Source organism: Phoxinus phoxinus (genome assembly GCF_949152265.1).
Source record: "Phoxinus phoxinus genome assembly, chromosome: 14".
NCBI lineage: Eukaryota > Metazoa > Chordata > Actinopteri > Cypriniformes > Leuciscidae > Phoxinus > Phoxinus phoxinus.
Window position 1 is genome coordinate 27,630,123 of NC_136889.1, and position 15,284 is coordinate 27,645,406.

General features: G+C 39.9%; 1 protein-coding gene across 1 annotated transcript in view; it reads left to right on the forward strand.

Annotated features, from left to right (window-relative positions):
- LOC307010858 (CUB and sushi domain-containing protein 1) overlaps positions 1–15,284 on the forward strand; it is a 605,591-nt gene that overhangs the window by 462,857 nt on the left and 127,450 nt on the right. Inside the window, exon 30 of the mRNA XM_079635929.1 lies at positions 4,074–4,268. Coding sequence (XP_079492055.1) covers positions 4,074–4,268 — 195 coding nt within the window. The remainder of the gene's footprint in view (positions 1–4,073; positions 4,269–15,284) is intronic.

Genomic DNA, 15,284 nt, shown 5'->3' on the forward strand with positions numbered 1-15,284 from the left:
GGTGCTCTTGCTGTTCCTCCATGTTGTAGAAACGAGGAAGATTGTGTTGCACACTTGCAATTTTGCAGATAGAATCTTCCCTACCTCCTTCCCACTTTCTCAGGTCCCCAAAGCGCAGGCAGATAGCTGTTAACTGTCAAGTTGTTTGGCAGCCTCTCCGAGCACCACCTCCGGAGCTTTCTCCAACTGTCCTTCTCCCGGTGTCGGGTGCCAGAAGGACAGAGACCATCTTCCGCATCCCCGGCGCGTTCACCTGCCTTTCCCCTGGTGTTAGTTCGCTTTAATGCATAATGCCCTCAAGCCACTGTCTACTCTCTCTTCACACTCACTGTCGATCTTGTTTTCTCGTCTCATGCTACCTCTCTTTTTCTTTCTGTCTGGGACCTGTCTCAGCCCTGGGAAAGGCTGGCAGGTAACACATGAGCGGGATGTGATTGTGCATTTGATTAGTTTTGTTCAGGGTCAGTTAAATTACAGGTATGATTGTTTCCATTTAAGGCTGTCAATTAAAATCATGTAGGAATCAAATTACTGACTTAAGCATTTCACAACAGGTGCATTCATATATATTTTTTTCTGTTAACGTGTTGAAAATATTTAACAATTAACGCAGCATCCAGTTTTCCCCCTTGGATAGCCTTACAGTAAATGATAACCTCATTTATAAGACGCAAAAGAGAGCTCAGTAGATTGCTACAGGCATGTCATTTGTAGAAGTGTTATTGCCATTATGCCAGAGCTGCCTTGGTCGCTGTCTGGCATTGTCTCTGATGATTGAATATTAATAAAAACAACCATTTTATTCAGAAAAATAAACCAATGTGCAGCATCCACCTGGATGAGAATCTCCTCAGAAACGAGGAAGATTGTGTTGCACACTTGCAATTTTGCAGATAGAATCTTCCCTACCTCCTTCCCACTTTCCCACGGAAGAAAATGAAAATTCTCGGGACAGCAGCATGTGTCCAAATTTTAATCTTAACCGTTCTATTTCATCAGAAACGATCTGAAAACAGGGCTTTAAGTGTAAAATACCGAACTTGTCCTTTAAGCAGTAAACAATGACAATAAATGAGACTCTGGAAAGTAAAAGATGTGAAACTATGTGATATGTAATCCATTATATCTTAAGTGGATAAAATTATATTTATTGTGTGTTATAAATCATCATTCTTAATAGTTATAACCACAAATAAGTATTATTAATGTTGTTACGATTATTCATGAGATGATACAACACATTATAAGGTTGTTTATGTAAGGGATAATCCACGGCTAGCTGTGTATTAAAGGGGTCATGACATGGTTTTTTTTATTTTATTATTATGTTCCCTTATGTGCAATTATAGTATTACTATAGTTTTTTTTACAAAAAACCTTTAAAATGTAGTGATTTATGACCTTTTCCCACCCTGTTTCTCATCCTCTGATTCAAACAGTCTGTTTTGGGGGTGTTTCCCCTTTAAGAGTTCAGTGTTAACGCCCACTGCTATGATTGGCTAACGTCAGTGCCTATGCATCAATTATTAACGCCCCCAGTCAGAACATTTGCGGATTTGCGGATTCGGCGCAACTGTTTAATAGCGGGTGATGCATGCGAAGCGATGGCTCTTGCAATGATAAATACTGTCTATGGATAAAACGTTTGAGCCGGAATCAGATGAGGAATCAGAGGAAAATAAACCACAACAACGAAGACTGGATCAGCCCGTGTCCACATGGAAAGTGAAACTATTTTGAATTAATAAAAAAATTGTAACCCGAGACACTTGAAAACGTGAAATTATTTGAAAGACACTTGAAATTATTGTTGCATAATTATCCTATAGCTTAATTTGCTAACAGTTTAACATTTATTTAACTAATTTCAATGAAATGATAGGGTGTACCACGGACAAAAATGCATGCACAGGCCATCTTTGAAGATGCAGCATTGATAAAGGCAACATTTTAAATTTTCTATCACATGTAGGACTACTAGAAAGGCGACATATTTTCAAGATTCTCTTATAAAAATGTGTTTATATCAGCCAGTGATAAAAAGTAAGTTTGCGTCGTCGTTGTTGAGCCCAGAATAGTCGGCACGGACTTATCTTTGAGCAACAGTTATCTGGCAAAGCCAAGCATCATATTGGGATTTTTTTCTCAAAACAGTCATCCTTAAAATGTAACGTTATAGAACAAACGCTTAAATTAACGCCGTGACTGGAACGTCCGCAAAAAATAAAGTGCATCCATTTTACCCTGACGTCTGGATCTTTCGGCAGCGTATTCAAAGATGTTTGTCCACAGCCAGGAACAGCACATCTGCGTGGCATCGTAATTTCCCTGTACACAGACCCACTCCTGTACACAGACCCACTCGCTGTGTACAGACCCACTCCTGTACACAGACCCACTCGTCGACTGAACGCTTGTGAGGCGCGCGGCGCGGGCGCGACAATGACACGTAATGAGCGTAGTCGTCTTGTGCTTTAAGCGTAGTTGTCTTTTGCTGGAGGCGGTCATATGCAAACGTTGGTACGTCACTTCGTACCGTGACGTCACTTCTTACCATGGATCCAGAACGAGCTGTATTTAGAGCTTGATTAAATAAATGATTCGTTTATAATGGGGAGGACGTCTTAAGCTATGAAACTTGCAGGATGTTTTAATGGTACAAAGACCTCTTATAAACCAAAAGATCAAGGCAAATTTGGTTTCTCATGTCATGACCCCTTTAAACGATTTTAATGCGCGATGTGAAGGCAAAGAACCGCCCGACGCGAGGCCTGACATTCCGCATCCATTTGTCCTGTTGTTGGAAGTAGCACAAGCATGTGTGACGGCAAAAATAGAATGGCCATGCGCAGGGCCGGAGTGGGGCCACTTTTCAGCCCGGGAGATTCAGGCCCAAGACCGGCCCACTTTTTCCATGGTGGAATTCCAAATTACATTTATTTTTTTCCAAATTGGATAAATGAAGCAACAGTTCAGCTCTTACTATTGTGTAGTTTGTATTAATACCATGGTTCAACAAATAATGTAAAGGTTAAATAATAATTCACAGAAGAAGTTAACAAAAAATATTCCACTATTCCAGAAGAATAGGTTGATAAATTAACAAAAGCAGAAAGAAAGAAAGCATTTGAAATGTATCCCACTCTTCCACAAAGAGGCATATTGAACTAATGTTTACAGTTCTGCTGCTCAGAAGCAACAACAAATAATTAAGAGGTCATTTTACTGCATACACAGATCAAGCATGAGTTTTGTTATCAATATTAAATTGCATAATATTTGCAGTGTCTATGAATCGCCATGACATGTATTGAGTGATACAAAAAGGCTAATATTTTTATTACATTTTATATTTTGCTTGTGAATAGGTTGACAACGATATCAGCCGAATAATTACGTTGCAGCGTAATTGCTAATCATTACTAGGCCTATCTCTCTTTACCTGCTTGCCACTTTTGTCCTCTTGAAAATAAATCTGTAAGCTTGGCACATTTGGCAGCATCCTCCTCCAATGCCTTTCAACCTGGCTTTTTCAGCCCCTCCTGGCCTCTTCCTCCCATCCATCCTCCCTGTCGCGTACCGTTGCCCAGCTATCGGTAGGCTACCTGAGAAAACGTTTTGGAAAAGACGCGCTATGGACCCAACCAACTATATGGGAGGGGAGGGGAGAACTGCCTCACATGGAACAACCCATGCAGAGGCTGCGCGCTGTGGTGTCCGAATGCGGAACGCGTGTAGCCTAATATTGTAACTAACGTGACAAATGTAAAAAAAAAAAATTATCGACCAGCCCAAAAGTGAAGCGGCCCACCGGGAATTCTCCCGATTCTCCCGATTACCCACCCCGGGCCTGGCCATGCGATTACTTTCGGAAACTCAGCATTTTAGAGATTTTCCCATTCAAGTAGACATAATTGCCTAGAGTCATTGCGCAGATTCCTGCTGAGAGATCTGACTTTGTTTTAAAGGGACTTTTGTCATTTTCTGATCCAATCCCTCCAATCCAATAGTTTTTTCCCCTTAATTTTCTAGTGAACAATTTCTTAAAATGTTATTTATATATTTTTTGACAGAAAAGCCACGAGAATCATGCTTCGACCCTGGGAATATTATGAACGGAACTAGATTGGGAATGGACTACAAGCTGGGATCAACTGTGACGTATCAGTGTGATTCAGGGTACACCATTGCGGGACCACCCACTCTCACCTGCATCATGGGGACTGATGGGAAACCTGTATGGGACAAGGCTCTGCCTACGTGTAAAGGTAGGACCTGAACGGTGCCGTTTCTGTACAGAGACATAAGGGGTGTTGATAGGAACTCAAATGGTACATAATGTGGTTTTACACTGTGTAATGGTCTGGGTGCATGCTACTATACTTTAAGACTCTTTAAGATGTTTGGGGTGTCCCGAGCCCTGCATTCAGGGGGAGAGAAAAGGAGGCGAATGTTTGGTTTGTGCCTTCTTTACACAAAATACAATTTTTAACTCTAACCTGTGCTGTGTCATCCAGATTATTTATAACGCATTGCCACTATAGGTTCAAATTGATGCCAGACTCATGTTTTTTATATTTTGGTTTGTGTCTATCAAATTAAAATATTTAAATGAATGAGATGAAGTACATTTTGTTTGCCAAGTATTTATTTCACTAGATTATTCAAAAATAGACATTATGAAATTAATATTTAACCCATAAATAATTTTTCTCGTTTCATTACCATAATTCATTATTCATAAATTATTCATACGATGGCATACATTTTTTTTTCATTTGGATATCACCCACCAATACAGGACATTTTTAATTATTGCTGGGTTTTAATTAATTTATATTTTTTTCACAGATGGTTTGGTGCATTGATTTTAGAACCTTCATTTTTTGTCCTGCAGTTTTAAATGCAAAGTATTGATGCGTGTTAATTTGATTAAGCACTTCTTCGTTTAAAGAAATTGGCAGCAGCCTCCTTATCAGAGACATTATTATTTTTGTTGTTTGCAATCTTGAGAGTTAATTGATTAGGCCATTGTTTCATGCATAGTTCTGCTCTGTCACATTGCCATTATTTATTGGGTTTGGAGAAACCGTCTGGTTCTCCAATTGGCTTACACAGAGAGAGGAGAGAGACAGATGCGGACGGAGGCCTTCAAAAGAACAGCGCCCAGGTCTTTGTCCCTCAGTGACAGAAGAGAGAGCTTGGGTGGTGACAAGTGCCACTCATTGACACATTTCCTGTCAATCTGAGACCTTTCTCATTTCTCCAGCTTCCTCCTCTGTCTTCCATTTCTTTTTTTCAAACCATCTGGGTTTTGGTCACATGTTCAGGGATCTAGCAGTCAAGGCAAAGCAGATAACTATCAGGAAATAGATATATATCCCACCAATCATAATCCAAACCTGCCATGGTTGAGTCAGTGTTATGTCCAGCCCAGTTGATCCGCTCAAATAAACAGATTGCAATTTCATTCCGTGCCGCTAGCTATGCAGACTTCACTGTTATGTAATTCCCAGTGTTTCTGTGATAATAGCTCAAATCACATGACAAAAGAAGCATGTGCTCCCTCTGAACCCAGCATGTTTAAAAACAACACCAGGTTATAGATATGAACGTGGAATGAACATCATTGACCCCAATCTGAAGGTCAAGCAAGGGGTTTTGCACCTCAGTAGCATCCGTTGATTATTTAACCTCTTTTGATGGAGATGGAAAGCCGCCGATGCCCTTTGCGAGACAGCCTCATTTCCGCACTCCAGGAACATTTTGTTTGTCCTCACTGATGGAATTTCCAGCACGTTGCTTTGCCCATCTTTATGCATGAGCTGTAACTGTGGGGCAGAGACATATTCCTATACAGGTCATTGTTGAGCTAACATAATCATCTGATTGTGTCATGAGAGATGCTTTATTTGAACTTAATCATCCGCACAGAGTGTACGCAAGCCCACGTTCGTACAATCCATTAGCTTTCTGCCTGCTAAGAATCCCCCCCGGCTCCTCTATTAGTTAAGTGAGGATGTCTACCAAAGACAACTGGATTCTGGAGAGGTTGGACAGCCTGACTCAGTCGATATCAGCCTCTTTAAATAACGGTAGCAGGGATAAACATTTTTCTTTTCTTTTTTTTTAAATAATGAAGTGTTGCAGTCAGTTGCAGTTCAACGGAGACAGTTTGCTGCTTCGGTTAGGAAATGATGTTGAAACACCAGCATGCTGGTTTATTACAGTTTTGTACAAACTGCTAAAACCCCAGCAACTGCCTAGCATCTACTCCGAACACCTTCGCAACAACATGGCAAGGCCTATGCCACTTCAAGCTTCAGGTCTCTCTTCAAACTGTCAAAGTTTTCAAAGGCTCATTTAACATTCAGACTTCAGACTATTTAAAACTTCCAGGCAAGGCTGTCAACCCAACATTCAGACAGGCTTGGGGTTGGTTCAGGGTTAGTACCTAGTTATTACCCAGTTTTTGTAATTACTATTATAAGTACATAGTATGTACATGGGGAACAGAACTGTTAAATAATGTGCTACCAAATTTGTTTTGAACTTGACTTCTCTAGTTGTGGTTAGTGCTGGTTTGGCCCTTGTCTAGCTGGTGAACAAAATAGCAATCCTGTCCAACACTGAACTCACGAGACATCTGAATCGGTGTATAACTAATCGGTAACACTTTACAATAATAAGGTTCCATTTAAAGTTTAAAAACTTCCCTCAAGTGTAAACTTTAAAACAAATAAAACCACTTGGGTTTTTTTTGGCGGAAAATTATAGGACTACTTTTTTCCAACACAGTGCTATCAGGAATCGATAAGAGAATCGTTAAAGAATCGGATAGATAAGCAGAATTGTCAGTGGCATTTATATTGATAAAATCGTATCAATTCCCATATAGGGATGCACAATATGTCAGAATCATGTATATAAAATTGTATATAAGTATGTCCCATTTTATCCACAAACATGCAGCACTTAGAGCGATATACTATATTGCACATCCCAACTGCTTGTTTGCTATATTATCCCCCAGCTCTAATCTGCTAAATTTGACTAAGGCATGCAAATATTAAGATATTATAAACATTAACAATATTATTTTCTGCTCTTAAGATGTTTTGAAACAGTGTATATTGTGAAAAGCGATATACAATACATTTAACTTGACTTGATATCAGATATCTTCTGATTTTAGATCAATGTTAGTGTTTTTTTACTAGAAATTTCTGTAGCTAATGATGTCCAACAAAATCATTGTCCTTTGATGTGTGATTATTATCCATCGATATTTGGATAATTGGTCATTGATTGTTCATAATATTTTATTTTTTTTCATATTTAGATGTTTGTCTTTACGGTCCATCGAATGTTTTCTTAAATGTAATATTTGTAAAAAAGAAAAAAAAAGAAAAAAGAAGTCCAAAATCACCTCTTATTTTTAGACCCCACTAATATCTCAGTTTCTGTAACTTTATTATCACTGATATACCATTATGTTTTTTATTACTATTTTGTGTTTTAGTTTTTTTTTTAATATATATATATAAAAAAAACCTAATGATTTATTTAGTTTTATTTTATTTTAGTTAAAGATTATTTGATTTCAAATAATGCGTTTTTTTTTTTTTTTGTTACCTACAGGAACCCTGCTCATTATTGTTCTTGTTTATCAATCAGAAGTCACTAATTATTGACATTCAGAAGTATTTTGTGGTGGTCATAGTGCTTTGATTCACAGACAGCAGTTTGTGGAGGTTAATCCTTTTAGCCGTCCTCAGTCAAAGCCCTTTAATGCAGAGGTGTGAGGTTAGACGAAGTAGAAAAGAGACTGTGAGCCATTTCCGATGCTTTTATACACTGCCGCTGCAGCTTCCTTTTATCAATAGTTCATGCTTACAGCTAATGAGGTAAATGGCTTGCTGAGTACTTATGACCTTTTAGCCAAAGTGGGCGCTTCCAAGTAGTCCAGTGAGAATGAGTCAGATTTGATTGGGGGGCGGCAACGGATGAACGGAGGTATCGGAGTTTCACATTGTGGGGTGGGCGATGGCTTAAAAAGAATGCAGTAGGCACAATTGGAAATCGTTCTGAAAACCAAGGGAGATGTGAATCAAATGTTGCTGTTTCACGGGCCATTTCATCATATTGTCTGTCACTTCAGTTTATTTCTAGTCTCCAAAATCTGTTATTTATGTCACCTTCAGCAAGGAGAGGCAGCACGACATCACTGCATTTATCCATTGTGTCGACCTCCAGCGATACACAGTGCACAGTGTTCAAAGCATAACTAATATACTGGAGCCTTAGGCCAGGATAATGACTTTAACAAGATCATTTTAGAATTAATGGGGTGTGATGCTCTCTCATCATTTAAGCCATACAAGCAGATGCATGCAGTACATGCTATGCACATGTGACACATGGCTGTAATAAACTTCTGATTTCATATTGGCATATAACCACTTGAAGGAAAACAAATAGAAGAAATTGTAACATTCAACATGATGGCTATTAGGAATGAATGTCCCTTTTCAAGACAGGCTTCACCTGCCTTGCAATGACACCTATTGTGACATGTTTCACAGGACTTGCAAGTGCAATGCTTTACCAAGTGAGCTACCGATCAAGTTGATGCGTCAAAAATACGTGAACTGTGGTCAATTCAACCACATTTTTCCAATAAGCTTGTGTTGTTTAAAAGACCTACACAGTTTTTAATTCAGTTCAGTAATCAAATTTAAGGTCATAAAGTCTTAAGTATCTTAAATGGTATAACAAAACCAGTCAATGAATACCACACTTTGGCAAAATCTGCACCTGATGAAGAGTTAAAACACATGTAAGATCTAGTCAAGCCACCTTTACAATACAGGTTGTTTCAAAGCAGCTTTACAGTAGTACATGTCCCTCAACCCTTTGCATTTTGTTTATTACATATTTTGGATAATTTTATGATACATTCATCTAACACACACACCACCCTAACAACTGCCCACTGCCTGTCAAACTCCAAATCTCGGTTCGAACTGCTGCTAGTTAATAATAATAATAATAATAATAATTCATCACATTTATATAGCGCTTTTCTGGACACTCAAAGCGCTTTACATACAAGGGGGGAATCTCCTCAACCACCACCAATGTGCAGCATCCACCTGGATGATGCGACGGCAGCCATATTGCGCCAGAACGCCCACCACACACCAGCTTACTGGTGGAGAGGAGACAGTGATGAAGCCAATTAGTATATATATAGGAGGATGATTAGGAGGCCATGATGGACAGAGGCCACTGGGCATATTTTGGCCAGGATGCCGGGGTTACACCCCTACTCTTTCGAAAGACATCCTGGGATTTTTAATGACCACAGAGAGTCAGGACCTCGGTTTAACGTCTCATCCGAAGGACTGGACTCACGTCTCATCCGAAGGACTAGTTTGTGTAAAGCTAAACTTTTCTCAACTTTACTGCATCATTGGACATACCCACATCCCACAATGATGTGTAGTGATGGGAAGTCATTTATTTTCTATGAGCAACAGCAACCATTGCTGTCACTCATTGAATATGAATGACTTCCACTTGGTGAAAATTACTGTATGTAGCGATTTTCTGTATCACGACCCAGAACATCCTTAGCAACACACTAGCAACCATCCAGCAATGTTACGACAACAACCTAGAGCACCCTAGGAGCCACCTACCTTATCCTAGGATCCACCAGAACACCAGAACAACCATATAACAACATTCTATAAACCACCCAGAATACCCTAACAGCGACTTAACATCCATTTAGAACAAACAGCAAAGCCTACATCTTTTCAAACTTCAAATCAATCTTCAAACTGCTGTTCATTTTCATTAATGTAAACTTTCTCTGCTGCATCACTGGACGTGCCCGTGTCATGCATTAATAGACTTGCATTAATGTGACCATGCATGAAACACATTTACAGCAACACATACATCATGTATGTGTCGCTGTAAATGTGTTTCATGCATGGTCACATCTCCATCGTTTGGTTCAACAATATATGTTATTAATATGTAATATATGTAATTTCCGCACAGTTTACTCTCGTATACATATGCTTCACTCAGTCAGTAGCATTCTCCACAGCATATTTCCTCTGAGATGCTGCTGCAATGAGCATGGCTTCTGAGGACCGGGGGTTGTTCCCTCCCGTTTTGATTTATAAGTTTCCTCTTAAGCCTGGCTCAGACTACATGAGTTCATAAATCTTAACCGATTGTGAAATCTGGTTGTATCACACACATAAGGAGAATCTTCAAATATTTTCTTCTTTCAAATCTCAGACCTGTACACACTTCAAGATTTGAAAATCGTGGCGCATCGCACACTACAAGATTTTCTTAAGATTATCATGCCAGAATTAGTACCTCACAGGGAAGCGGATGTAAACAAAGTGGATAGTGTGTCGGAGCAACTTCCTGGAGACATTATAGAGGCAGTCGTGTTGTTTCCACATTTCCTCCAGCCGTTCCTCCTCCTCTGTTGTCCACCGGACCCGTACAGCTGCTTGTTGTTTCGCAGTCGCCATTTCAAAAGTTCACTTCTGTCTCCTTGTAGAATTGTCTCTCATTGTAATCATAGTCGTAATCATCCCAAATTTATAATCCTATATATCAAACATGTTTGATATTGTTGGGGCGGCCCCGATGTGTCCGCAAGCAGATTGGGAGGTTTAAGATACGCCTCGCACCGGAGGAATCTTTTCATAGTTCCTAGAACTTGTAATCTATATGCCTTATGCTTCGGACTCTGGGTCCGGATGAATTAGCTCAAATGATCTATAGGGAATTTTAATAACTAATCATGAATATGATTAATATTCTGCCTATTACAGTTACATTAAATTATCGAAATTGAAAATGTATAGATTATATGAATATATGAATAATCGATCACAACGTCTTATAATTCCTCATTCATATATCAATAATCTTATTTAATTTCGATTATGAGATAACCTTTAAGGGAAATTCATGTAATGATCAAATAGGTGTTTGTCCTGCAAAAACCATCAAAGATCACCCATCAACCTCTCAGTAAAGCCATCTCCTTATAAACTCCAAGAAACATTAATTTTCTGGCCGTGAACATTAATTTTCCTGTGTTTATAGAATTAAAACTAGTAAATAATAAGAGCTCTGGCAGCTCTTGGATCTTTTAATCTCATTGACTCGTTTTACAAGCAATTTCACGGAAACAGTTGAATATATTGTTTTAATAAATGCAAAACTACAGAATATAGGCTATTACACGAGATACAGGTATTTACACAGGGTAACGTTACGTAAACACATAAGACAAACGGATAACGACATGTAGTGAGAAAGTGTGAGAGAGAGAGATAGCTCTAATTTAGGCTGGTGCTATTTAGAGCCGTAACGCACACCTCGCACGCGCGGGGAGCGATTTACAGAGGTTTTTGGTCGTGCGTCTGGGAGAGAGAATAAGAGAGAGAGAATGAGATCGAGGGCCGGAGCGCGCTCGATTTGAATGCGGAACAGAGAGAGAGGGAGAGAGGGAGAGAGTGCTCTGGGGCACGCGCTCGATTTGATTGCGGGACAGAGAGAGAGAGATAAAGAGAGGATGAGAGAGAGAGAGAAAATGGTCACGTGTGACCATAGAACAGCAAACATCACAGACCTTTGAGAGAGCCATCAATCGAAACAAACCTTAAAACATTAACACTCGTTAGAGTTTGATACTTGCAAAAGGTTCGTTTGTGTGTGATGAGCTGTGTCCAGCCTGCGCGTGTTCTCGGAGCAGAGTGCGCGTTCTCGTGCTGAGGCGCGTTCTCTCGGACAGGGTGCGTGCTCTGTCTCCGGGGCGCGCTGGGCGCGGGAGTTTTGAAGGCTTCTTGAAAGTGAAGTTGCTGAAGGAATTCAGGCTTCGTTCGTTCGACTCGTAGGTGGAAACGAGCAAAGGAGAATTTGAAAAGGAAACAAAAGAAACTTTATAAAGGAAATAAAAAAGACGGACTCCAGAGGAGTCGAAACCGACTTTCACATGATGAGCAGACACTGGATAGCAGGAAGGGAAGGGCAGGAAGGGCATTTGGCTTTTAAGGAATGTAAGGATAACGCCTTCTCCTGGTGGATGGTCCAATCACCTTCAGTGATTTGAGAGCGGGAGACTTTTCCTTTGTCTTGTCAAGACACGCCCACTCATGTGAGAGATCGAATTTAACATTCATATTTAGAAGTATGGTATTTCCTAGAATAAATGCATATTATTGTACCTTGCAGTCAAGATTCAACTCCGTTAGGTCTCAAGATTTAAAATGGTATCAAACACATTCAGGTTACGGTTACAGGAATACAACGTTTGATTATTATGCATTAGTATAGACATTTAAAGTTCGATTAATGTTACACTTGGACATATATATGCTTTCCTATGGTTTATAAACACATCTTAACACAAAAAGGGATATATTTATTACATTTAAAAGTGACTATTTAGCAGTCCCTTTTTCTCTGTGTGAGGACACGTGGGTGTCTTGGTGTGTGTGTGGAAGACCAGATGTTGTTGTGAGGAATGTGTGGTGTCCGGTTACATGTTGGTTTGAGCCATGTTGGTGTCCTGTCCTGTTGAAGTGTGTGTGAGGATCACGATTCATTCATTTGACCAAATGTCAACTAGTCAATGTTGCTACAAACTATTGGCGGAAGTACCCTAGGAAGTCCTTTTGGAGGAACTAATTTAGCTCCTACTTCAGAGTAGGGTCTAAAGCAGCACTACGCTGATTGGCCAAACGCACGCGAAACACCAGCACCCGCCATTTAAAAAAAAGCTGTGTAAACACACCGATTATAGCCTATATATTTACTCCAGAAACTAACTCTACGAACATGGAAAACAATGATAGATGGGCCTCTTAACCTTTACGCTGAGGAAAAAATCCAATGCAACTTTGAGGGGACCAAGCGAAACATGATTATGTATTTCTGCTCTGCTAGCAACACTGGACATTAACCACACGGCATAAGCTAATTACTTTTCATTACTGTAACCTTTCTATAACAGTTACATCTAATAACGTATTAGACAGAACTGTTAGACAGATCGTAAACTAATGAACACAGAGAATGCGAGCATTGGGAGCTCTGGCGTTCTCAGCACATTCAAAATAAAGGTCCACCGCACCGTCTAAATAAAAGTCACAACAACAAGCGCATCTTACGCCACTTCAGAGTTCCTACTGGCGGTGCGAATGCAACCAGGAAAATGTTCCTAAGGGAACCGTTAGTTCTCGGGGAACCACCCCGGTTGCTAGTTCCTAGAACTAAGTTCCTAGAACAACCCGGTGCGAAAGCCCCTATTAACAGATAATCTGGGCTGAACATCGAAACCGACCGATGCCCTGGACGCAATTTTTTTTTCTCTGAATGTCGGGAGGGATAATTTGGGCATAAATCGGTCTAAAACTCCTGTAGTCTGAACATGGCTTTACTTCATACTCTGGGGTTCCCTTATACACTTATACACATGTGCCCTCTTCTAAAACGACACTGATTGTCAACCATTCCCCCAAAATTGTAGTGCATATGCTTCTCTGAGAGTGCAAGTAGAGAGTGCAGTGCTCTATGGTGCCTCTGAGTGAAGGTCTTTGTGGCAGATATGCAGATCAGGGTGAGCAGGGCTGGGAAAGACTCGGTTTGAATGTTAAGGTTCTCTCTCCCAAAGACTGCACACGTAGAAATGGCTTCTATGCAATATACCATAAGCATCAGTCCAGCATCAGCTTTCTAATGAAATGGCATGCTGCATTAGTAGCTCATGCAGTGTTAATGGTGTTTCATCAGAACACTCCAATAACTCCACTAACTCCACTAACAGCCAATAACCGTGCTTTTACCAAGTGCATTTTTGCTTCTTTAACAATTACTGCTTGCAAAATGGACATTTTTAATTGAGAAGATTGATTTTAATATGGTTAGTGACAGCTTAACAAGTAAATGCTGCGATACTAAACCTTGGGAAAGTCACTGACGAGCAGGCAGTGACTGCTTGCCTTTTTTTGCCCTTTTTTTACACGCTTGTAATTTCCCTACCAACGTTTGGAATACTGATGCAGCCCAGAGCCATGTCCCCAAGCTTTTAGACAAAACTCATTAGAAAGAGGTGAGGTCCCTTTAAATAATGAAGGATTTGCCTCTCATTCTTTGGTTCTCTCACCCAAACAGATCTTTTATTCGTTTCCATAGTAACTAAAAGACTGTCTCAGTACTGTTGAATGAGGACTCTTCCCTGGCTGTAAATAGCGAGAAGCGTGGGGCTGGGAGCACGGTAGCATGGCGCCTCTCAGAGGCCGTACAGATACACGGCTGTTTCTAATTCCCGAGAAACCTCATTTTCGTGGATGCGTGATTTTCCACAACTATGTTTGAGCGCTGGATTGTGAGGGAAGTTGGGGTTGGTCAGGTGGCAGCCACAGCTGTTGTCTCCATGCTTATGTGAGGCAGGAACACATGGGCTGCTACATTTAGCCACGCATGCAGTCTGGGCACAACAGAGCGCCGCTAACAACAGCTAATGAGCTGCCGTCTTAGGGAAGATACAGTTATCCCGCGGTGACCTGCTCTTATGTAGGCTAATGCCTGTTTTGATGTCATGCGCTCTTTGTCGAGCAGTTTTGGGCTCTCAGTGGATATTTACAGAACATAAAAAGATAAAAGGCTGAATCCAAAATGTGAATTTAGTGTATGTAGGTTACCACAAGCTTTTGAGCACTCTCTGTTTTATGATCCATGATTTTTTTTGTTTGTCCTTCTGTAGCGATGGTGTCTTATTTTTCAAGATCATTGCACTGACATTTTGAGTTGCATTAATCTGGATCACTGTCAGCTGTTCATAAATTATTCTGACGTCATACTTTACAGGAATAGATCAACCAAAAGTGGTATGACCCATGTTTTTTTTGTTTTTAATGGAACACAAAATGAAAATGTGTGAAAGCAGTAGATTACATTCATTTTTGCTTTAATACATCAGCAAAATACACAACTATGTAATTAAGTAACTATAAATTATTGTTGTTGTAATCTACAACTTACAGGGATACACCACCATCAATTATCTTATTATTTGTTTACTATCATTCTGCCCAAAATGTATATTACTTACTTTTCTCATATTTTCCTAGAAAAATAATCCATCTCTGTGAGTCCATATAATGCAAGAAGTCCTGAAATCAACATGCTCTGAATCAATATTCACCAATGCTACATTTTTCTAAATGTCACAATCA